The 25,415-nt window shown below is 50.6% G+C and overlaps 1 protein-coding gene across 2 annotated transcripts in view; it reads right to left on the reverse strand.

Annotated features, from left to right (window-relative positions):
• The window catches only part of LOC144719323 (sarcoplasmic/endoplasmic reticulum calcium ATPase 2), a 37,375-nt gene that overhangs the window by 6,908 nt on the left and 5,052 nt on the right, over positions 1–25,415 (reverse strand). For both annotated transcript variants that reach the window (XM_078595164.1, XM_078595163.1), the window contains exons 3-20: positions 24,691–24,773; positions 21,719–21,823; positions 19,596–19,734; positions 14,270–14,350; positions 12,369–12,454; positions 11,059–11,214; positions 9,914–10,222; positions 8,664–8,752; positions 7,914–8,016; positions 6,968–7,099; positions 6,290–6,415; positions 5,702–5,920; positions 4,821–4,943; positions 4,247–4,459; positions 3,654–3,874; positions 2,794–2,996; positions 1,017–1,102; positions 111–244 (exon numbers count right to left, since the gene is read on the reverse strand). In XM_078595164.1, the coding sequence (XP_078451290.1) occupies positions 111–244; positions 1,017–1,102; positions 2,794–2,996; positions 3,654–3,874; positions 4,247–4,459; positions 4,821–4,943; positions 5,702–5,920; positions 6,290–6,415; positions 6,968–7,099; positions 7,914–8,016; positions 8,664–8,752; positions 9,914–10,222; positions 11,059–11,214; positions 12,369–12,454; positions 14,270–14,350; positions 19,596–19,734; positions 21,719–21,823; positions 24,691–24,773 (2,608 nt within the window). The remainder of the gene's footprint in view (positions 1–110; positions 245–1,016; positions 1,103–2,793; positions 2,997–3,653; positions 3,875–4,246; positions 4,460–4,820; positions 4,944–5,701; positions 5,921–6,289; positions 6,416–6,967; positions 7,100–7,913; positions 8,017–8,663; positions 8,753–9,913; positions 10,223–11,058; positions 11,215–12,368; positions 12,455–14,269; positions 14,351–19,595; positions 19,735–21,718; positions 21,824–24,690; positions 24,774–25,415) is intronic.

Consider the following 25,415-nt stretch of genomic DNA (forward strand, 5'->3'; position numbering starts at 1 on the left):
CTTACATATTTTAATATTAAAACGCAATAGAATATTGTTATTGGGTCATTTTTTCCAGAACCGGTCTCACACCGCCCCCAACACCGATGGAGACATGCGGCGAGCCCCACCTGTTGAGAGCGTTGCACATCTCGATGGTGACGAGCACGGACAGGGCCATGGTCATGGGGTACGGAGACTCGAACACGTGGCAGTCCAGGCCCTCAAAGTCGGGGTGGTCCGGGGTGCACTGCATGAAGTGGCTCTGCAGGAGAAACAAAAATGAACGTCAAACTTCGTCACTGCGCCGGCGCAGTGTCCGCTGGCTCTCGTCGACAGGACAAGAGTGGCGATCAGGGAGGTCTTGTACATATGACGAACACCTTGAAGCCCAACACAGCACATGGCTAGACTGTACTGAGGATTGCTCAATCGAGATGAAGCCGTTGTAACGTTGTTTCATTGCGCTGCAATGTGCCTATGGTCACAAGTGTGCCGCCGTTTGCTGCATCAGTCGCCTTTTGCACAATGTTAGCGTTACAATATCGTACCTTCTGCCTCCTATGCTAGCGGGTAAAGTGCTGTTCGCGAGCACCTATTAAAGCCAGCGCAGCACATCAGGGTGCGATTCAGCCAGCACCATACCCGGCAGCAACCTTTCCCCAATATTAATGTTTTACACCCACCAGATAATTGACAGGCGAGTTGACCGACAGGAAACCCAGAACAGGTTCAGATACCAATTGCTAAATGACATTACCTGTGGCTGGGAAATCCAACGCAGGTTGCAGAGTGTACGACTGTGTGTGATTTACTACACCACCACTCTCCACACAAACACTCTTAGTTCAAAAGATCAGGGTAGGCAGATGACCTTCATAAATAAGCAGGTTAGATTCCACCAAGACAGGCCCCAATGTAATTTCAAAGGGCAACCTGGGTTTAAATAAACACCGACGAATGACACCATGACAAGCAGAACCTCATTGAAACGACCCGACGGAGGGGGTGGAAGTTCCGGCTGTGCCTCCCCTTACCAGCTGGTAGAACGTCACACCAGGCCCGTCATCGGCCGCCATGAACCACCAGGCGGCGGCACCGACCGTGGCAGCGCCCACGTAGCCTGAAAGTGGCAGCGATGACACGTGACAGTTGAGGAGTCATTGCAACAGCCTCCCTTCTCCTCCCCCCATCTTGAGACTCGGTAAGTAAACAACAAATTACGACTGCGAGGATTATTGTTGTGGACCATATCAGGTTTCGTGGTCGGGCCGTATTGTTCCCCACGTGCTTTCCGGTTGGACAGCGTCGCGTTCAACACGACGTCCGAACACGCGGTACAACCTGTACGCATAACAGGCAACTTCTAATCTTCTCCCAAGATCCGGGTTCTGGCCGTGAGATGTGACCAAACACAATGAGTAGAGATCATCTGAAAGTGGTGGTTAAAAGGGACCCTGATCGCGTGTTGTGGAACACTCGGCACAGTGCATCTGCTCAAGGCATCGAGGGCTCCGGGAGATTAGTCTTTCTCTTGCGTGTGATGCATGGACAGCCATCTATGAGTCTACATTCAGATTTAACAAATAATTTGGTGGCACTGCTGTGCTGGCAGTGATGCAAAAGCACAAATAACGAACTTACATTCGCCAACAACACTGTGGGCTGAAAATTACAATATTTAATAGGGGCAATGGGCCATCTTCACAGCACACAGAGGTCGAGTAATTATTTAGCAAGAAAATGGCTTCAAAGAATGGTCGATTGTACAGAATGCCTGTAAAACTTTCCAATTACATGGCAGTTCACTACACTGCGGTCCAAGGTTGGGTCTGTGTTTCCGCAATCATGTGCCATGCTTTCGTTGAATTTCCACTTGTGAAGGTGGTGCTCGAGGTAGATTAAAGGTTGGTGGCCATTTGGTGGGATCGGGGACTCGTGCCTTGTGGTAACCATCGGAACGTTGGGAGGGGAGGCTGCCTACTGCTCAGTGCTATGGCCACAGACCTTAAGACCGCAAAGATTGGGTTTCAAATGAACAATATCTACAGGATCCGGCAGGAGGAAGTGATTACGAGATTGGGATTAAGTGGAATAACCAGCGTGACTGCAATGACCTCTTAAACCCAACTTAAGAGGCATTTTGGGGAAAATAGATTTTACAATTCAGCGATGGCATTTAAAAACATGCCGAGGCATATTTTCACCTGCGACGAACGAATATACACCAACAACCATTTCACATGGACTGGTGTATTGTTTGTAAGGGTGGTGGAAAGTAATACAACTAAAGAGAACGCATCAAATACAGAACCCAGAAAAACAAACCTGGGCTGCGTGTCCCAGGCTGTCTGTCAATTTAGAATTATCGGCGATTAAAACGTGATGCTTTAGGGGACGCTCACAAACGTAGTCACAGCTTTCCTGGTTGCTTCCGACTTCGAGAGCAATGCCAATCTGAGCATACCGGGTGGCCGAGCCAACACCACCCGAGATCCAGGATTCAAATCAAGGTAGCTGCCTGCAATTAAACTGGCTTCTTAAGTCAAGCGAGGCAGTGGTCTTCGCCCGGATGCCAAGCACTGGGAAAGGTGCCTGCCATCTCTACCGCATGGATCGGTGGCGACTGAAATGGATCTCAGGGGAGGTAGCTTCTGCCATCTCCACACACGCGAGCCGTCCTCCTACGCGACGGGTTGCACTGCTCGGGGAGACAGCCCCAACGGATACTTTGATCTCGTGGCACGGGCAGCCCCGTTCATGAAGGAGAAAAAAAAAATCGTTTTTTTTTTTTACAAAACAAGTGCAACGTACATCCGATGGCGAGGTAACGGAAGAAGAGCCAGCCGCTGATGAGGGGCTCCTTGGGGTTGCGGGGAGGCCTCTCCATGATGTCCAGGTCGGGGGGGTTGAATCCGAGCGCGGTGGCCGGGAGCCCGTCCGTCACCAGGTTCACCCACAGCAGCTGCACGGGGATCAGAGCCTCGGGGAAGCCCAGGGCGGCCGTCAGGAAGATGCTGGGGTTATGGGGGGGGGGGGGGTCATCGGTGAGAGGAGGGAGCCAAGACATCAGACGGGGCCAGGGGCTGTAGGAGTTTAATCTAAACCACTGCACACATTCGCCTTAACCAATGTGCTCGGGGTAAAGTGTGCAGGTGAGTCAGAATGATTCCCCACCGCAGAGATGCAAAAAAACGTCCTAATTCAGGGTCACAATTTGATTCGAACAATTTTTTTTTTAAACAATGTGGTATGTGGCAACTCCTCTAGTGGATGCGGTGAGTAAGAAGAAAACATTGCAACAAAACATGAATTACAAAACAGCGATTCTTAAAACACATTAAACTGATGCACGTGTTATATTTAATAGGCAATAGCTACAAACCAAAGTTGATTTTGCACCGTTCCAACGCGAGTTTCAAATGACACTTCAAACTCAAAGCTTCCCTTGCATGATAATTGTTGGGATTGGGCCAGTATTTTTACGAGCATTTCAGCACGTTACTAAATAACCAGTAGGTGTGTGTGGGTAGCCACAATGTGTGGCAAGCTAGCAAATGTGTGCAGGTAGCCGGTAGGCGAGTAGCCAGCGGTCGTAATTCTGAGCAGCCGTGAGACCAGCCAGTCGGTGCACTAGTACGCGATACGGGAAGTCGGCAGGGTAGGTCGCTCACCACACCACCTCGCCCACGTTGGAGGAGATGAGGTAGCGGATGAACTGCTTCATGTTGTTGTAGATGGCACGCCCCTCTTCCACGGCCGCCACGATGGACGAGAAGTTGTCGTCGGCGAGCACCATCTCGGACGCAGACTTGGCCACGGCCGTGCCGGAGCCCATGGCGATACCAATCTCGGCTTTCTTGAGCGCCGGGGCATCGTTCACGCCGTCGCCAGTCTGGGGACATTTAAAAAAAGGAGCAAACGAACGTTGAAACTTTCGCTTGCAACTCTCGCCAGCGGCGACTGCTGCCCGGAAGGGATGGCCACGGTCGCCGGAGGCGCACCCAGGGATGGCGGTCGGAGCTCCCGATCCTTCCACCCCTCCCGATGTCCCGGCATCAACAAGTGACCACAATGACTCGCTTGACCTGACAGGAATGCAAAATACTCACCACTGCCTCAAGGTCACACCAACACGGACGAGTGTCGTGCCCCATTGCTCATTCGAGCAGGGAACAGCTTTAGAAAACCCATCGACATTCACTGCAATTAGCTAGGTTTCCAAAACAAAAAGGAGGCCCCGGTGCGGAGGGACAGCGCGACTCACCATGGCGGTGATCTCGTCGCAGCTCTGCAGGAACTCCACGATCTTGGACTTGTGCGAGGGCTCAACGCGGGCGAAGCAGCGTGCGCGCTGACAAGCCAACCTCTGCTCCTCCAGCGGGAGGTCGTCGAACTCGCGGCCCGTGTACGCCTTGTCCTTCACGTCCTCGTCCTCGCCAAAGATACCGATGCGTCTGCAGATCGCCACGGCCGTGCCCTGCACGACGCCCCCACCCCAAATCACATCGCTTAGAGCTCCGTACATGGATACAGTTATTCTGCAGGTTCATAACATGTCAAAATTAATTCATCAACTATTTATGCGACTCAAAAGTACACGTTTGTTGTTGGCAAGTCACTCAAGACACATTCACACACTTGTTGCAGCCGACGGCAGTTGTTCAATTGATTAATTTCCAAAGAGGCAATGCTGTTTCACGCCTCTCAATCGTGTTTTTTTTTCACCTCCCCGTTAAATAAAACGATTCAACAACTAGAACCAACTTGAGACGTTTAACCGCAAGCACCTCGCAGGACAAAAACACCCAAACCCCGACCCCCGGGCGGTGTTGCGTCACCTTGTTGTCTCCGGTGATCATGATGACGCGGATTCCGGCCTCGCGGCACAGGATGATGGAGCTGGAAACCTCCTTGCGGGGAGGGTCCAGCATTCCCACGCAGCCCACGAATGTCAGGTCGACCTGCGAGGTGGGAGGAGAGGCACGGAAGTGGGGGGGGGGGGCATTGCTTTAATTTCCTTCTAGTAGGTAATATCCCTGGTTACTAGCAAACTGGAGTAGGCCCACATGACCGGTAGCCACAGCGAGAAGGTACACTGGACGTGGTGTGTGCCCAGTGTGAAAATATTCTGCCAGTGACCGACCTGGTCAGAGCGTCTGGAAATTAAGGCCTGATCATGGGCGAATTAAATCGCTCGGCCCAAAAGGCACGCCCACAAAGCAGAATGCTACCTTCAGAGACCAACCCCAATCGACAAACTGCAAGCTTCATTAGGCGTGACCCCTCAATGCAAATTCCTGTTTTTTTCCCCCCATTCTTCACCACTGCCAATATCCATCAAGTTTGTCTTTTTACAAATGTATATTCTAATTACACTATTTAATAATTACACTTACAATCCAGAAATACACGACAACACGGACACCCCCTCTCTGTATGAACCAACCCATTTCTTTCAGCATTACCCCCCCATACGCACCATTCTCCTGAATCGACAAAGAGCTTGAAATGGTTCATCGAATTGTCAACTAAACCCCCAACCACCCTTCGCCTCCCACCCAACAGCACACGTGGCCAACAGAGGAGAGATTTTTCGCGCCCGACTATATTTACGTTCAAATAAATTGAACTGATAAAAATCGGTGGAGCGATCGATAATTTCACTGAAAATCAGATGACACCGCAGCCTCGGGTGTGAACCCCCCCCCCCTCCGCTCACCTCGTAGGAGACAAACTTGGTGGAGTCGATGAGGTTCATGTCCTCCCTGCGGGGCGGCATGTCGCGCGTCGCCAGCGCCAGGCAGCGCAGGGTGTCGCGGCCCGTGCCGTACTCGCGGATCGTCGCCAGGATCTTCTCCTTCATGCCGGCCGTCATGGGCAGCTTGGTGGTGCCCACGCGCACGTGCGAGCAGCGGTCGATCACTCCCTCGGGGGCGCCCTGACGCATGCGCCCCATTGCATCCAGTCAATAACCCTCGCCTTTTCCCTCCGATTCAATTTACACTATTGATTAGGCTTCATTATTTACGCGCCTATTTATTTATGCGCTTTACTAGGCATTGCGTTTATCGCGTGAACGCATAATGTAGGTGTAGAACAATGTAACTTGCAACCTTCATTGCCAACACTGCACGAGAGAAAAAATACACCACAGCCAAACGTTTTGGGATACAATTACAATGCGTGTTCCTTTGTAAACAGGCCAAAACATTTTTAAATTGCCTTTACGATGGTTACATGGGTGCCTCCGTTAGGTCCAATTGGCAAACGAACACCAGGGTCACTTCGTGACCAGCGCAACAATCACCTTCACAAACATCTTGTTGCCAACGGAGGAGCGCGAGGGCTTGACGGGCGTGCAGTACACGGACATGGACTTGCGGTCGCGGGAGAACTCCAGGGTGAACTCCTTCTTCATCAGTTGCTTGATCACCTGCAGTGGCAGCGTGGGCAGACAGGGAAGGCCCAGGTGAGAGGGGGCTCAACCACTGCACTTGTACGGATGTAGAACTTCTTTCGTACCGTGCGTAGCCAAACGTGCTCATCGGAGGTGCGGGGGAAAGACAAACTAAACACAAGAAGCAGGTCTAAAGAAATTAATTTTCAGCAGTGGTTCGTGTGCAGATCGTCAACTACCACTGGGGGCACAAAGCTCGTAGCCTTCTGGCCCAGACGGAGATGTCCACCAATTATGCATTCCGATGGCAGGGATTACTTATTGCATAGGACAATCACGGTTGGCTTCCCCCTACAAAGTGGTACTAATTTTATCAACCCCAGGAGGAACGATGAGCCGAGTAAACTCCCAACCACGAATTTCTTCCGATTGAGAGCCGAGCCACTCGCTCTTCCACGAAGAAGTGCAATTAAACAAATCCTCTCCCCCCTCAAGTGGACAACTTGGAGGTGCGTAAAGTATCAATAGGGGGGGAGGAGGAGCTATGCAAGGGTGGTGGTGGAGTCCGGAGGAGACGCTGCCACTCACATTGTTGCATGCGTTGGCCCTCTCCACCTTGGACAGGCCGACCAAGTGGGTGTCGAACACGTTCATCTTCTCCACCTGGCAGGTGAGGGCCGTCTCCGTGGCCTCACCCACCTTCTCGTACACCCCCTTAGCCTGCGGATGCACACACCGACACACGTGACATCCCGCCCTTGTCCATCACCATTAAACGCTATTTGCAATTAATGCGTGGCATCAGGAGTGTGCGTGTTAATGCGTGGCATCAGGAGTGTGCGTGTTAATGCGTGGCATCAGGAGTGTGCGTGTTAATGCGTGGCATCAGGAGTGTGCGTGTTAATGCATTGCATCAGGAGGGTGTGTGTTAATGTGTGGTATCAGCAGGGTGCGTGTTAATGTGTGGCATCAGGAGGGTGTGTGTTAATGTGTGGTATCAGCAGGGTGCGTGTTAATGCATGGCATCAGGAGGGTGTGTGTTAATGTGTGGTATCAGCAGGGTGTGTGTTAATGCGTGGCATCAGGAGGGTGCGTGTTAATGCGTGGTCCGCCAAATGGTATTTTGAAATTCCCATTCACTCAGGCTACCCCCACCCCCTGCAATAGAAAAACACCCAATCTGACATTTTAATAAAGTTGTGTTGCACAATTAAATGAAACGAGCCATCCATCTAATTGCGCTTAATTTGACCATGTTAACAGCATATGATTACGTGCCCAAATAACATCCTCCACGCTGTCCTCACCATCTAATAAACTGTGGAGAAACTCTGGAGTGGAGTCAATACCAGGTTCAATTAAATCGTGGCTCTTCACAAACAGAACCTATTAATACCCTAGTTGTGTCAAGAATACACAATACATGGGGGGGGGGGGAAACATTAATGAAATAATTCATTCAACATCGATGCTTTCGGACCCCCGTACGCCTTGAGATGGTGTGCATGTGCGCGCTGCCAGAGGATGCGCGCACCTCGTTGAAGTCGAGCGAGGAGTCGTTGCAGAGCGCGCAGATTGTGGCCAGCTCTATCAGCCCGTCGTACTGTCCGCAGCGCACGAGCTTATCATTCTTATACCTGAAAAACCACCCGTCCGCCACCGTGGACATTAAAGCAAAACCGACCGTCAAAACGAAAACGTTGTGTACGTTTTTTTAAGACAAAGGTTCGATGCGAACAAATACCTAATCTCCGGTTCGGGCAATTTGCCCAACACTGATCGCAGAACCAAGCTTATTTATAAAAAATAAATCTATTTTTAAAAATTGGTCGCGAAAGCCTACGTGTTAAACAAAAAAATTATCTATAAGAATATGTTTTAAAACACCGAGGAATTCTAAGCCGCCCGCAATCTCAACAACATGTTTTATTTGTAATAAATAAACACCCCGTCACTTCTGGGTTAGCCGGTGCGGCCCCAAAGAACATTGTGTATTTTCTGGATACACGTGTAAAATTGGCAATTGAAACATTGGCACGCTACAAGAATGCTATAACCGTCGATGAATGGAGGCTGACATTATCTCAAACCACATCACGACAATAGAAAACAATTGCAGCCAGGTGGCCAAGTGGATTGAGTCAACTGTGGGTAGCCTGGATACGCCATGGCTACCCAATTAAACCTTGGCAGCCTGTGTTCACCAAGGGGACCTCCGTTAACCGTGGTGGGCCAGGTCATCCGTGGCAAGGTCAGGTTAGCGGTGAGGAGTTGGGGCACCTACACTTCTCCCTCCGGTGCGTAGGTGGAGCCCGTGATGGTGAACTCGTTGAGGCTGCAGTTCTCGCCATCTGCACGGTCGATGATGAACATCTGCAATGCAATGTTTACACACAAGGCCAGCGGTGAGCGAGGCAGCTCGCGGACCTCGCATCACAAAACAAGATGGCACAGCCACAAATTCACATTTGTTGCAGTGTGACGTAAGGTTTTCATATTGCATTTCAACCAATTACTTTAGTAGATATACAGTTTCATTTAAACGGTCGAAATTACCTACTAAAATGTATAAAATTTAAGTGGCCTTCTAGCACGGTTGGCTATGTATGCGACAGAAGATCAACATACATACGTTAAAGACTTCACACTTCCAAAAATTAAATCATTTCTCCTGAACAGCATTGGTGTGCTCTGTATATAGTGTGTATATACTGTACATGTACAGTGTGTATAAACAGCGTGTATAAACAGTGTTGACAGCTGTCCGCAATTTGATTAAACAAAACAGCCTGCATCTCCCTTTCCCACTCAATGCATCTTAAATCTACTCGACATCTGTAAAAGGGCTTCATAGGGCAATCGGATTTCTCCAGAATAAATATTCTCATGAGATGTATGCATGTCTAACCTATGCAGGTGTAATGACAGGGTGCCACCTGTCGGCCTGACGGGGTAATCGCGGTAATGGGTATATTACGTAACGCCTAATTATGAGGGGGGCGTATCTGGGGTAAGGCGGAGTCAGTCGAAGCTCCGGGAACCTGCTTGAAGGTTCTGGAAGGGGGCGTGGCCGAAGGCGGGGCTTGGCTGCGCTTTATACAAGGGGGACCAAACCAGAGGTTCGGTGCTGTTGTGGGTCCTGGGTGCGTCGCTGCTCGCCGTCATCGCTCTTAGTCGTCCGACCACGTGGCCGATCTTCTGCAAGGCTCTCATCGTCGCCATCGCTGCGCTAGTCGGACGCCGACGATGGGGTTGCGTGATAGGGTCGTCTACGTGTAGCTGCGTTACATAAATGTATGTGTTCCTAATAAATAAGAAGCCTTCTACACGACGTGTCTCGGAAGCCGCTTACTACACATGTTTATCCGAGTCAGGAATCGAACTCATGCCTTTGGGATAATATCAGCGCGATAACTACTGCGCCACCACTCATCAACACACGACGACAATACGAGAACAACAACAATCGCAATCCTCCATTCACCGGCGGCGGCAACGTCACCGCAGCCGGTGGCCCGTTCGCAATTCGCTCACCCTGCACACGCTCATCTGGTTGGTGGTGAGCGTGCCCGTCTTGTCGGAGCAGATGACCGAGGTGCAGCCGAGCGTCTCCACGGAGGGCAGGCTGCGCACGATGGCGTTCTTCTTAGCCATGCGGCGCGTGCCCAGCGCCAGGCAGGTGGTGATGACGGCCGGGAGGCCTTCGGGGATGGCGGCCACGGCCAGCGCCACGGCAATCTTGAAGTAGTAGATGGCGCCGCGCATCCACGAGCCGCCGTGTACGGGGTCGTTAAAGTGGCCGATGTTGATGATCCACACGGCGATGCAGATCAGCGAGATGACCTGCGGAAGCGTGGAGCGGCACGGAGCGACGTGTCGGATAATTTCCACTGCTGTGTGTGTAGCTGGGCCCGATTGGCTCATTAACAGACTAAAATAAAAAAAATCTGCTTCATTTTCCTTGGCGCCAGTTACTCCGGGCCCCCCCCCACCCTTTTAAAAGAGCAGCTGCCTCCTGAAGGTGGGAAACCCACCAAGAAGCCACCCACGGTGCGACGCGGCAGTTGATGCCTAGAACATCACAAAGGCCTCCCCCATCACCTCCCGTCAAGCGGCACAAGTGGGAAAAGGTGACTTTTTTTTACGTGTTCGTGTCATCTTGTTGAGTAATCAAACCAATAATCGATAATCAATTACTAAAATAATCGGATAGCCCAGCTCTACACCGCTGCTGTTAAACGAGAGATGACCAGCACTTGAAAAGGCATGATAACATGTATGCAATCGTTCCAAAAAGATAACCTTCACAAATAAAATACCCAAAACTGCCGGGCTCTTCAAACTCGTAACATTTTTGTTAAGGGCGTGCCTGCTTGAGCCGTGTAAGCGGTGGCTTGTACGCGTGGGCGTTCAGCACTTTGCTGCTGTACGGGAAGTGTGCGCGTTGGCGCGATGTTGGTAGTTATCCACGCTGGCGGGGTTAGGGCGGTTTTGCATGTGCCTCTTGAGCACACGGTGTGAGCTAATCGTGAGGTGCGTGGGCGGTGTACGCATCTGTGCATCGCGCATTCGTACCGCATGGATCGTGCGCGAACGCTCCTGTGGTTAGAACAAAGTACACGTGTGTGCGAGTGTGAAGAGGTTCGCGCACTCGCGAGCGTGGTGCGCGCGTGCGGCACCTTGGACAGCTGCTCCCCAAACTCGTCAAGCTTCTGCTGGAGGGGCGTCTTGTCCTGTTCAGTTGCGGCCATCTCGTCACGGATCTTGCCGATCTCCGTGTTCACGCCGGTCGCCACCACCACGCCCACCGCCCTGCCCGCCGCGATGTTCGTTCCCTGCATAAGACAAAGCGTGCGCGTTTTTTTATTTAACCCGTTGCCAAAAACGCCGGTTACCAGAGCAAGCGTGAAAAATCACTTACAGCGCTTTGTGAATCCACTGACGGACGAAAGTCTCCCAATGCCATGTCAGTCATGGGACTAGTTTGTCCATACTAAAACACGTGTGGTCAGGGCAAGGTCAGACATGAAAGGCCAATCAATCCTGTTCACCGATCGATGGCCGGGAGTGTGCTAATTACTGTGCCACTGCTCCACCCCAGCATTAACATCCAAAAGCATCGATTATGATCTAGCCGCTGCTGGATAAAAGGATGAACGCCTCCCCACGCCATCACTATCCCTCGTAGTTAGACAAGTTGTCAACAGTGCAGAAAGAGGAAGGGTGAGGTGCGTGTCTGGAGTTTCACACACACAGGAAGATAAATACACGGATCGGATCTCAAAATATGGGACATCATATTGACCGATGACACAAAGGCCCTAAGTAGTCCTCATAAAAATAAATATTTAGAGTCTTGCATTTCTTGTTTAATCATCCATGGTAGATGATGCACTCACGACAAGGTGATTAGAATTAATGTCACGGAAAAACCAAACATTGGCACGCAGTCACATCAGAAACACCGCAGCAGAGGAAATGAGAAGGGGAAAGCGCAGGGACACGATGATAATAATAATGAAGTGTGCTTCTTGTGTTATTCTGTTTGCTCTACGGATCACAGCGATGACGACGGGCGTGCTGGATAACGAGGTCACCCGCTCACGCAGCACAATGGCAGGTGGGGATCAGGTTCCCCCCCCCACTCACTGTATTCTTGAGCAACACTGCAGCTCCACCTGCCCGCCTAACGAGTTGCCAGGGTGATACTAAAAAAAAACAATCTTTAGATATAGTTCAATGGAAATGTAGAATGTTTTTTACCAAGATGAAATGTGCAACCCATGTTCAATACACTGCTGTACAAAAGGCCTACCCCCACCCCACTTCCCCCACTCTCCCGACCACCCGCCCCCCCCCCCCACACCGTGTAGATCACAAGCGTTGTTTGACCATACTTCACCACCTGGTAATGAATGAAGCAAACGAATGAATGACCCATTTTCCATCGCGGGGGCACTGTTGACCAAAGCGGAGAAGTCTGACTTACAGAGAAAAGCATGTTCTTCTTGTCCTGGTTGACCGCTCTGGGGTCTGGCACGGGGTCCGTGTGCTTGATCACCGACACAGACTCGCCTGTGAACAGAGGCCGGGTGAACGCACAGACAAGTAAGCTCACCGAATGTTCCCGACCTGGTCAGATCTTAGAATACAAGCAGGTTTCCTCATCCTGGTTAGTGCCGAGATCAGTGAACACCAGGGTTTTCCAAACGCCATAGGGCTGTGAATTAGCTAAGATATGGCAATGGGTTCTTGCATCGACCTGTGTGGAGCTTTTCGTGTAACCACCCTCACGTTGCAAATTTAGTGGTGTGTGTCTGGCAAATTAAGCGAAACACCCGTTAAAGCAGTGTTCCTCATTTTATGGATTTTCTTTACCGAGTTGGCTAATACCCCCATCGGTTTGATTTGCCAGAAAGCAATGTCAGCCATGAAACGGAGCGATTATCCAGAACGCCTTCCGACAGGATCTACAATTAGAGAAGAACACTTCAAGAAACTGAAACCTTGCCTGGAATACCAGAAGGAGTTGTTAGCGCCGACAACCGAGCAGAAATCGTAAGTTACCGAAGCCTCTTTTTGAGAAACAAAAGGAGGCCGAGGGTGACACGGAAATTGTAAAGGAATGCTCCATTGAATCTGCTAACATTCTTTTCACTAAATTTCCAAACAAAAGGACAAAGTACTGGAAGAGATCAGTCTCTTGCAACCATCAGACATAACAGCTGCAAGGCAATGCGAAAATCATGGTACGGATGTTTCCGAAGCTCCAATGTATGAGGGGACCGCTATAGCCCGACAACAACAATCACAGGTTTCTGATGTGGTGGCCCTCCACAATATTTTACCGGGGAACTCTGCCTTGCTTAATGGACTCGGTCAAACATCCCAATGTAGCAGGACCTTCCTGAATTACCGCGAGACTCGCCAAGGCTTTTGTGGGTAAATAGCTGGCATTATTGTACTTGGTATACGAGATGCATGGCCCATTCATTCACCGTAACTGGACACCACCAGAGCGTTAAGAGCTGCTCCCGAGTGCTGCCTGCAGCATTAGGGATGAGCACTTCAATTACAGAGAAGCAAGAAGCAAAAGGGATACAAAATTTTAACATTATTTTAGAAGTGATTGCCATGTACACGACATTTTTAAAGTTCTCATTTGCATGACCTACATTTAAAATGGAACCTTGCCGAATTAGGTTTTAAAATCGGATGATTTCAATTCACTCTCATCTTACTCGACTTACTGGGCAAACGAGTGTCAATTTGATACCATAAACACTGTAGTCCCATTTCCTCAAGATGTAAATCATGTCGCCGGCGTTAATAATAGCTCGCTGAACAAAACGTTCGCTTGCCAGGTCGCATCGTTAGCGATGCCAACTAAGTGACAGAGCCGCCACTGTGGCCATACGCACACCCAGCACGCCGTATGAGCGAGTGTGCGGGCCTCGTGCCGATGGGCGCGTGAGGAATGGCGCTGCGATGCTCGCGTGACTTCGTGGGGCCCTTTGCCAAGCTGTAGACGTCTCGTGTCGCCATCTCGCAGCGCCGGATGACACAAACCCCAAGTTGCCCCCTTGCCGAAAAGCACCGCCGCCTACTTGAACGAACCCAAACTTGGTCGTGGAAACGGGGAAAAAAAACGTACGCTAAAAACGGTTCTTAAACTCACTCGCCAGCAGCGCCTCTAGATCGCATCCACAATACAACCGTGCCTTTTAACGGTCCATTAAGTAAATCTTTTCCAAGGAAACGTTCGGTCGGTTTTCAGCTGCGCAATGGGGTTGCACTGGTGTCCGCTTCCCTTCTTCTCCGCGCAATCACAAACATTATCTTCTTTCTTATGAAACAACCACCCCAACCCTGCCCCCCTCCACCATTCACCGGTGAGGATGGACTGGTCGACCCTCAGGGTGGTGGACTTGATGGACGTGAGCCTGATGTCGGCTGGCACTTTATCTCCCACTGCAAGACAAGGGAGAAAACGCAGGACGACAGATGCACACATTATCATCAGGATCACCGCGCACCGGGTAAATTATCAGGCACGTGCGCAGCTAATGGGTGCATATGGCCACGAGCGGACATGTCGACTCTTTAAGCTTTAAACGCTGCCTTTTTTTAAACAATCGGTCACAGGTCCCCGAGAGACCTCGAAGGCAGCGTGGGGAGAAGCGTGGCAGCAGGGTCGTGCGTCAGAGGGCCGACGGGGGAGGGTGCCCCCTAAAATCCGTGCCACCAAATAAGGACAAGCTATGAGCGCTGGGACCCAAGGCTGGCAAGGGGGGACGTGGACACACACAACCGTAGAAGCCTGCCAAACAGCTGGTCTCCACGGCTCAATCAGTAGCGGTGGGGAACTTCGTCAACGCGAGCCAATAACGGAGCGCGAGCTTCACGGAGCGGCCACGCGCGGGGGTCAAGGCAAACGCCCGCCGCGTCACGTCAACCCGGTGCGAGAAACACAATCCCCTTTTTTCCGAACCGCCGGTCCGTAAATTTACAGCGTACCACGAAGAGCGCCCGTAAAACACGCTCACGGAGTTGGGACTGTTTACAAGTCCTTCTGAGAATGTTTTTCAAGAAATGCCTTTGTTTATCAGCAACATTAATACTGGGGCCAAGAGATACGATCATGTTTGAACGAAGTGAACGACTTCAGCCGGCTCCAGGCAAGCAAGGCTATTTGAAGTTCCTCGACCCGAGAAAGGCCCGGCCATGTGGCCGGGAGGCGCCATGCACACCACTGGTTGCATTCAGATTTGATTACGACGAAAGTTACCATGCGGGACATGCGGGCATGATAACGGCGTTCTAAAGGAGGGACCGGGGGGTGGGGGTAGGTGATAGAGGACTGACAAAACCAAACACTCACCGGGTAATTATAACTCTGTTGCGATTCTCAGACGATGCAATCACCATGGCGCTAATTCAGTACACTTTATCCCAACGACCAATGTTATTTCGAAATGCAATGCCGCGTTGGGAACACAGTGCCTCACTTATTAAAGCGAAGAATTCCCACTATTCCCACCCTCCCCCACCACAGGAGGGAACATCGCGTCCGCGGGCCCCGGCGGCGCAAGGAAGGGGCCGCGGGCAGCGCTCGGCTGGTGCGCTGGGGGCCTCGTGTTCACATGCCGTGCGCGCGCGTCCCCCACTCGGGCACCCCCAAAAAAAAAAAAGATCGCCGGCCCAAGGTCACTTTGATGGTATTGCACGAAGCGCCGACAATGGGCAAACCTACATTACCACACCACCAAGCTCCTTACCCAGGCTTCAGAGTCTAAAGAAATGAAAGTAATTATTTTAGAATAGGAAACTGAAAGAGATCGGTTTCTTAAAAATGAAAGAAAAACGCAAAAGAGGGACACCAAGGCCCCCCCCCTTGTGCCCTGCGACCACCGAACGCGAGCGAGGTCGTAAATCACGCAGTGGCATCCCGACCAATATCCAAAAGCGTTATTTGGGAAAGCACTTGGTGGCCGATGTAATGTTTAGACAGCAATTGCAGTAATATAACACCGCATTAACATTCACCATTGTCAATCGATATCCATATACACCCACACACAAAGCCGTCGGTGCGCATCCTCATTACGCAGGTTTACTTTTTGACGAGGGGCTTACGTTTATGACGGGTTATGAGAGTTCTTATCGAGCACAGGGTTAGCCTGCGGCTGTATGTAGGAGGGGGGGGGGGGCCCACTGGCAAGTGCGATAACGCGTTCCTAAACCACTGTTCTAACACGGTTTCACTAGGGCTGTCAAGCTCTTTTTAAGTGTCCCCAGTCACGCCGGGCAAAGTCCTAACAGCTTACGCCAAAACAAATGGCGCGGCTATCACTACTCCCCTCCCCCTCGCCTGCCACTCATCCCCATTGCAATTGCAATCCGGTCCCCCGGGGGGGCAAAGTGACAAGAGACAATTGCCAGAGAGAACCGTTACCATTCTCTGGCCTCGCCACGGCATTTTAGAAGCGAGGCTGCCGGGCAAGCAAGACAGGAACATGTGCTTGTGTACGTGCGTGCGCGAGAGTATGCAAGAGTGTCAATTTGGGGGGGGGGGGGCGAATTGCAGGGCGGGAACGCAATCAGCAGAGTGCTCTCACGCCTGCCGTCCATCTTCCCTACATGGCCAGCTATCTCGCGGGCCGCGCACTCTTCAGCCAGCGTAGGGACCCCGCCGCGGGACACGCGCCGTCGCCGTGCCCGTACGCACATCCAGCCGCCAGCAGCGCCGAGGAAGCATTCTCCGTTGAAGGCAGTCGGGCCACAATACAATCTAGATATTATAATGCATTGTGGGAAAGACTGCAGTGCAGCAAAAATCTGTCGTTCTGCTGTAATGCAATTCCCCAACGTCTAAGCACCACACCGCCATCCTGCGCTGCCCGGTGAAGTGGAGTCAAAAACCTTCATGATCTACATATATAGTGGGGAGGCCATCACATTGCTAAGGGCTGTACATGTGCAATACTTTAATGTAATTTGCGTCTGCATGGCAAGAATATGCTGTTTAACTGACACTAACAAAAGATACATTTTGCATGCCGAGAAAGAGACCATTGCCATGATATATATTTTTTCTTTGAAGGCAAAACATATAACATTGTTATGGCATATTGATCAGTGTTATTTGATCAGTGTTATTAATCGGTGTAATTTTTTGTTTTTAATATGCGATTGTGCTCACGTCTTGAGCAAATAATTTGCATAGTAAGCGTAGAGTAACATTTTAAAAAATCCTCATCGACAGTTTCCCAACACTAGTATTGAATGTCATTCGATTTGGCACACAAAAACCAATGCAACCATCCTCATCGTGCGTGCAAGACTCGACTGTATTTCCAGCATGAGAGAGATATATGGGCTTTAAATATTTGAATTGCATAAAAGGCAGCTTGCCAAATACGTTGAGAGAATCTTTCACGTGTAATATGATGGAGAAGAAATGGTCATGTGGCCTTACAACGGCAATTATTCTTACATTTTTAAAATGACATTGAAATGCTCGAGTATGCGCCCTTAGGTGTCCCCAAAGGAATGACAAGGCAACTAATGAAACGTTAAAGCACACGTATTAAGTGACGATCGTTTATAAATAATCAAGCACTCGTGTTCATTTGGTTATCATCATTAGAGCTTAAGACCCTACAAAGCCTCAATAGGAGCCGATTAATAACTTACACAATCACATGGGACTCATAATAAAGGCTTGTTTACACTTTATACACACACACTCCCCTATGTGCACACACAAGCACTTCCAAACACAAACACACAGACACACGCGCCAGGAACCCAACCTCGGGTTATTTTTACGAATGGCAGGAGCAGGTGGGCTGGAGGCACTCGACACTTTCACAAGCCGCAGGAATCAATCGGCTCTCCTCCCGCCACACGCCTGCCAGGGGTGGTCAACTTTTCCACGGCTTGGGAAGACCGGTGGGGGGCGGTGGGGGTGTCATCTCCTCCTTAATCCCCAAAGAGCGACAGCTATGTTGCAGTTTACTTTTAAAAAGAAGCCGACGTCTCCTCGAGTCGTAAATCCTCATCTATACTCGGGTGCTGCGCAGAGATGCGCCCGATCTAACGCCAGAATACCAACCAGCAGCGCAAAAACAAATACAGCACGGGCTGGATTTACAGCTGGCCATGCATAACGGCCCGGCGCAGCACCTGCTGTACTTGAACTCCGATACAATACAAATGTTTGCCACCACGTGTCCCATTCGTCCTTTTTTACCCTTAACACTGCAGCTCCTGCAGCGCGTTGGTCAATCTCGACAACGGCAATCGTGTAATGTTACAAGTTGTTGAGGGCTGCCAACAAGCTTTGGTTTTTTGTTCTGCCTCGAATCATCGTGGGCGTGACACGGGTTTGCATTTGTAACACAACTAAAGGGTGGGGGGGGCTTCATCCAGCAGTGGATTGACAAGCGAGTGAAAAATCACCATTATTAAAATTCAACTGCATCGGACTGCGAACAAAACATTGGGTGGGGTGGGGGGGAATGCATCCAGCGACAATCCGACAGACAGGCAGCAAAGTCGGTCGTAGGGAGGCGGTGCAGCAGCATCTCCCCGTTGTGAATTTTCCCCCACACCGATTTTTCACCGCCTGCATCTAAAAATGTTCAATCGCCCCGGTTGAAAATGCGAGCGCGCATTTACGGCGGCGCACAACAGCAACGAAGCTGCCGCTTGCAACGGCTGGTAATGCAGGGTGATCAATAGCATCGATTAAACACTCGATCCCGGTCCACAGATGCACTGCAAGAAAATTGAAAGAGCTCCCCTCCCCGCTCTGCATGCAAAAGCTATCAGTCACGTCAGCAGACTACTCACACCCACTCCTCGCTTGAACCCAGGAGAGTACGAGCGAACACGAGGGGCGTGATTGATGCTCATGTCAGGAGAATATTTTTTTGTAGCAAGGATTTCAAATCTCCTTGACAGAAGGGGGTCACACTTTTTCACGCATTACAGGCTTTCCCCAATACTGGCACCAAATTAAAACGCTCACACCTTCGCGAGGCACAGCTCCCGGTATATTGCAATGCTTCAACTTGGTTCTGGTAGCAAAAGCTCCGAGCGGATTAAAGACATTTCCCCTTGCTCCGCAGCCCCCCCCCCCACCACCCGCGAGAACCCATCCACTAACGTCTCGAGTGCCGTGCATCTGCGTTGCCATGCGTCATACTCAGCGTTGTGACCACGCGTCCGTTCCGGGGGGGTGGGGGGAGGAAAAATAAAATCTGCAAACATTGCCGTGGAAGCACGGTGGTGCACACGTGTGATCCAACAATTGGAGGCAAGGGTTGGTGGATCGCGTGTAGATTTTTTAACTCGCAAACCTGTTAGAATGTAGGTACTACAGTAACTGGGTTCGTAAACCCATCTGCGAGTGCTAGAGTAGAAACCCATTGTAGGCCTGGATTTGCTTTGGGAACTCCAGTTTCCTTTCACACACAAAGCACTCCTAAACAAGGAAATGGCCAAACATCCCAATGTAGGACCCCCTCCTGAAAAAAAGCCTTCAGAACTTTTCTGGATAAATAAATGCCACGGGATAGCAGACCACGTTTCCCGCACCGCACGCTCGACGCAAGGTTACAGAACGTGCAGACAGACGCACACGCGACCCATCTGCCACCCGCCCCCCCCCCCCCACATTTTGCAGTTACCACCACGTGCGACTACCCACCTGCCACCTCGACAATGTCTCCAGGCACGATCTCGCGGGCCTTGATCCTCTGCACGGACGTCCTGTCCTGCCGGTACACCTTGCCCATCTCCGGCTCGTACTCCTTGAGCGCTTCGATCGCATTTTCCGCATTTCTCTCCTGTGGACGTTACACACGGGCAACAATCACCAGCGACAACTGTGAGGTAATCTGTCGTCAATTACACAGATGTACTTATTATAGCAGAGCGTACTGCGTCAGCATATTTCGGAATTCTGAGTTCTCACTAGGCCATTGTAACTCGGAGAGCGCCAAATTACTATTCTAAAAATAAGCAGCCGGCCGCCGGGTTATAATTACCTGGCGCCAACTACTCCTGCACGCCATGTGTGCGCCACAGCAGCACAGGCATCGTGACGTCGACAAACCGACGCCTAAAGCACACACGGCGAGATCAATATTTGCCCTCGTGCAAAAGGACGTAAGATAGTTCCCGCATCAGTACCAGCTCTTTTTGTACTCCAGGGGCCCAAGACCGGGAGCAGCACACGGCCGTACGTTTGATTGGGCTCCAACGGCAGGAACGCCACGAGGTACGCACACAGAGCGCTGCTGGCAAAGAAAAGGCCAGCCGGGCTTTCATAACTTTTGGCAGGAGACTGCGCGTGGAACTGAATAATTCCGTAAATGAAAAACCAATAACAAGCTGGGCAGCGCATCAGTGGGAGAGGGCTTATAAATGCTCCGCATCAGCACAGCGCCGACAGTAGGATGGGCGGCCGACTGTCGCACAGTATGATGCTGCTCAGTGATGGGCATTAATGGCTTTCAAAGGCGACAAGCAGCACACATTTCATCGTATATTTAGAGGCGCACGAAAAAGATTGCTTCCTCGTGAGCGACCAACTTTTAAGCTAAATATTGCCAAGACTACAGCGACCCATTGAAAACCACGCAAACAATACGAGTCAAGGTACATGTTTACACAGTTCATGTACATTAAACACGAGGATGGTTATTTTTCCGAGCAATTTCCCACGCGAAACGAGCTAAGCCGAGGCGCCCCGCTTCCCTACACGGACTAAGACACGACAGATGAGCTTCTTGCACGACTATTATTTTTGGCCCCTTTTCCGCAATTCTAAAAGAGCACAACCACCCCAGCGCGTACGCGAAACAACAATAATTGCTACCCCCTGCCGTTTCCGAGGAAACGGCTGCCCTGCCCTGCCAAGCACGAAGGCCTGTCGCCCTCTACTTGCCGCATCATTGACACGAGCCAGGAATGTCAAAAGGCTTCAGAGCTCCTACACCCTAGTTGTTGTTGTGGCACCACCGGACCAGCGCGAAGCCACCCTTGCGACGAGGCTGCAGGTTGCCACCAACAGACGCAAAATGTTTTTTTTACGCGCTCCAACTAAGGTTGAATGCGTTAACTTGTTCACTTCTCTCCCGTCTGTCCGTCCGCCCAGAATGCGTGGTTAACAATAACTCTCGTAAAGATGATCCAATATCAACATTTCCGTCAAAGGATTGCTCCAAAACGTTTCAATAATAATGAACAAGTCTTTTCGGCCCAGGCGACGACCTCACGCATCACGCCCGCGCCACGCCCTCGCTCCCTATGTCATCACGCGCAACGGCGCTTCGGGACGTCACGTGCAGTGCAGCATCAATCTCATTGGTGGAACAGAAGGTAACAGTATTAATCGCTAACGGAATACTTGCGAGGGCAAAACGCACGTTGGACAGCATGGTGCGATTTTATTGTGTTGTTTTACAGCTGCCGATGGCCGTGCATCAGAGCCCGGCTTAAACGTCCGCTGCCGTGCCGGACCGTCCGCACAGTAGCTTCACGGAGCGGTGCCGTGCCAAGCCTGCTCCACTGGTGCCGCTCCCATACTGAATTAACCCCCGTAAGATAAACACTCGCGTGCCCTGCGGAAAGGACGTATATTTAGGCTCGCAACATTTTTCCATGACATTGTACGAGGAGCCGCAAAGCAAAAAAAATGCACAAGTTGGAGCCAAGTTCGCGTGTACTCGTGTTGGCCGGCGGAGGTCATGCACAGGGGCAGCGGCGTTACGTAAACCGGAGCCGTCGGCGCGAGTTCGTCGTGTTCCGACGAGGAGAGACGAGTACCTGCCAGACTCCGACGACGGCGTTGGCGATGAGGATGAGGAGGATGACGAAGGGCTCGACGAAAGCCGTGATGGTTTCCTCGCCTTCTTCGAACCACGCGAGCACCTAAAGCGACCGACGCCACAGCGATCATCACGTATCCGTGCGCAGGAGGACAACGCAACAGCACGATGCGGATTTATAGAGTCTAAAATGTTACCACATCGCTGCACAGAGACAGCACGCAGGGTGTTTATACATGGCAGTCAGTTATAGGCAGGGGCAGAAACAGGCCTGAAAGTGTGGACTACGAACTGTGGTGGCAAGTCTATGCCACGAATGGCTGCGGAAAGGGAGTTCACAGGATCAACCCAAATCATGCATGACACAGTAGGCCTTTAAAACTTCACTCCTCCAGCAGATTAACATTTTCCTAACACAGGGTCACAATTCTATTAAAGAATCGATCATTTTTAGTCTCAACTTTACACCGTGAGAAAAAAAAAACAATATAAGCCGTCGCTTCTCAATGCAGTTAGGTCCCAAATTGTCGAGTTTTGTTCGAATCTTTTAGCCTGACCGTAGTAAAAATAAAATCATTTGCGTGATTTTGCCTCGATTGTCAACACTCGACACGCACATTTCAACGCACGCACCGTGCGAGCGACGCTATATTTTGCTTGGTTAACCCACGCGTCATTACACGCCCGGAACGAAATGCGAGACCCCTCACGGTCGGGTATTGTGGGATACGTGCAGTGTACACACAAATACATGCAAATACAAACTCCCCTTCATGCATGAGACAGTACTCGCACGTGGAATAATATTGCGCGTGTGGAGTTGATAAAGTATTGTGAAACCAAGTTTTCAATAAGGGGCTTGATTATTTGGTCAGTGTGAATGCAAGTGTTTTAGCATTAATTATCTTGAATTAAACATTCACACATTCTTGACCTCGTAATAAACTCATTTCTCAACCATAACACAGTATTTCTGTTGGAACAATTAACATCTGCGTTTGCTCACGTTCTTCTGGACGGTTTGATTAGTAATTGTTTATGGCTGTGCATCTCTGCTGTAATTACTTTTAATCCAGTTTTTCCCAGACAGAGACATTTAGCCTCAACGGACTCTCACGAGGTTGTACATGAAGCACACGAGCACTCGCACGTAAAACAGCTGTAAGGGAAGCTCATTCCAGACACTGAGAAGCAGATGAGATAGGATTTTTGTACTCTTATTGTGAAAACACACGAAACAGAAATGTAATACAACGCTAGCTTAGTGGATCCTTTTTTTTGTTTGGCACGAGATAAAAAATGGGGTTGAGGATTACTGTATACATATGTAATCCACATATTTCATTATTTCAACTTGTTACGTAATTATTGTTTATGTAAGCATACGATGCAACTTTTTCTGCTTGGCCTTGGCATGTCTTGCGCAAAAGGGAAGTTAGCCCTCCCCCGCCACAAGAACCAACACCCGCACCACCCACAAGAATCAAGTTAATAAGTACGTTTGCAACTTTCACTCATTGTACACAGTAACTAGCTGGGCTTCTGATCACTTTACACGTGAAAAGGACTTGTCGGTCCACAGTACAAAAGCACAAGCTGCCAGCATCCTGGAGCAACTTCATTCCCCCTGCACACCCACCCTGCCAACCATGCACATTAATCCCCCAAAACAAACAGCTGTTGTTTCTGGGCAGCACCTAACAGCCCCCCCCCCCTTCACGCATCACCTCTTGCCCGTCCCACCCATCACCCTCCTTCGGTAAGTGACAGCTGCAGGCCAGGGTGAGCGAGCGGGCTGGCAAGTGCTGCCATGCCTCCATTTCCCATGTGTCCTCCCCGCGTCAAGTGTGGCACGAGCGGCATGGACACCCGAGCCCACAGTTTGTACAACGCTTGGACGTCTACATAAGCAGGGATCAACGGGCTCGACCCGGGCAATCGCACATTACCCCCGGCGCGCATCTGTCTATCTCTGCCCATCCGCTGCTCAAACCATATCGAGAGACAGCAGCCAGGCGGCGCGTCATTGCCTGTCCTTTGTGTCCGCGCGCCCCGTGAGAAAGGATAACGCACGACTGTACATGCTGCACTGTGCCTGTGTCATGGATATGAACGACCGCAGAGAAGCAGCCAATGATTTTTGCCGTGAATGCGCAGAAGGACTGGGCGTACACTCGTACACCACCTACGCACATTCATCTATAAATAGCATAGACTCGATGTACGTTTGCAATTTTGAATGGTTCGGCAGAAAGGAATTACTGTTGAAAACGACAAGTAGTAAAAAAATATATAACATCACCACTTTAAGAGGGTTCATGAACGTCACCAGCACGCTTTTTCCAAAACAACGACGTGGGCACAGCAGGCAGTGGTCGCCTTTTAAACTCCAGATCAATACCTTTGGGCAGCAACACTTGCCACGGAGAGTCTTTTAAAGCCCACCACTGTGGATCAAGGACAGTTATAAATATGTCTAGCTGTATGAAGGTCAATGTCCTAATATGGTTTGGAACTTTTAAGTGAGCGGAGGGTTGCAAGCCAAACGCCGCCACCAATTCTGCCAGAAGCACCACGGCACTCGCAGTCCCCCCGCTCGCTGCGGTTCAAAGTTCAGCGCATAAAAAAAGACAAAAGCGACGAACCTGGAACAGCAGCTGCTGAACGAGGGGGACGAGTGTGCAATTGACAGGTGGTTGCGTAACAATAACCACATCAAAAGCGCGACTCAAAATGGCAACCTTACATGCCTCTGGTGCGTCTTGCCAAGGACGTCCTCACAGTGAGTGCGAGGTGAGGGTAGACACGTGCCAAGCGTCGCACACTCCGACCGTGCTGTTCTTAGATTGGCAAATAGCTCCACCCCCACACCTGGTCCTGTAGCATCACGGGCCGTACTTCAGGGTTGGACTAATCCCACCAACGCACTTTCGATAACCACCCACCCCGCCAGTGCCCAAAAATACTCACAAAGGATATGCAGGCTGCCAGAAGCAGGATTCTGACCAGGAGGTCTTCAAACTGCTCCATCACGAGTTCCCAGAGGGACTTGCCTGTCAGGGCAAACCACCATCACAATCACATCAGCGTGCGATTCCGCACGCGGGCCCACCGCACGCGCACTCCGCTCAACACCTCAAAAGAAAATGCAACTACGGGCGATCGCGTGGGCGAGCGGCAGTACGTCTGCAGAGGTTCCCAATTCGTGCCCTGTGGTCACCCGGTTTAAAGCTGCGAGCGGTGTTAACCAGTCCGCTTCACGGTGAACGTTCAAGATTCTGTAATGTTGTTAATAAAAAAGAAGGCAATGTGCCACAGTGTCAGTTAGAATTTGAATAATTACTCAAATTACTTAACTGGGTAAAACCAAAGAGCAACATTACCCCACACAGGAAGACCATACTTGTATGCAAAACTTCACACCTTTGTGGGAGCCTTGCTCTGTAATGTTGCGAATACCAAAATGTACTAAGGGACTACGACTACAATTATCCAAAACATGTAGGCTTTCGCGACCAATATCATCCATAATACAGGTTTTTTGGCTTATTGCATGGCTCACCAGTCCGAAGTGTATGCCCAGTAAAATATGAATATTGGTTATGGCCAGCGCAGACTGCGGCGTATGTCCATACGTGCCTGGTGTGCCGAGTTGCACCGCAGCAAATGCTACCGTTTATGCTATTTACGCGATC

Source organism: Lampetra planeri, chromosome 6 (assembly GCF_965212315.1).
Source record: "Lampetra planeri chromosome 6, kcLamPlan1.2.h2, whole genome shotgun sequence".
In the NCBI taxonomy this organism is placed as follows: domain Eukaryota; kingdom Metazoa; phylum Chordata; class Hyperoartia; order Petromyzontiformes; family Petromyzontidae; genus Lampetra; species Lampetra planeri.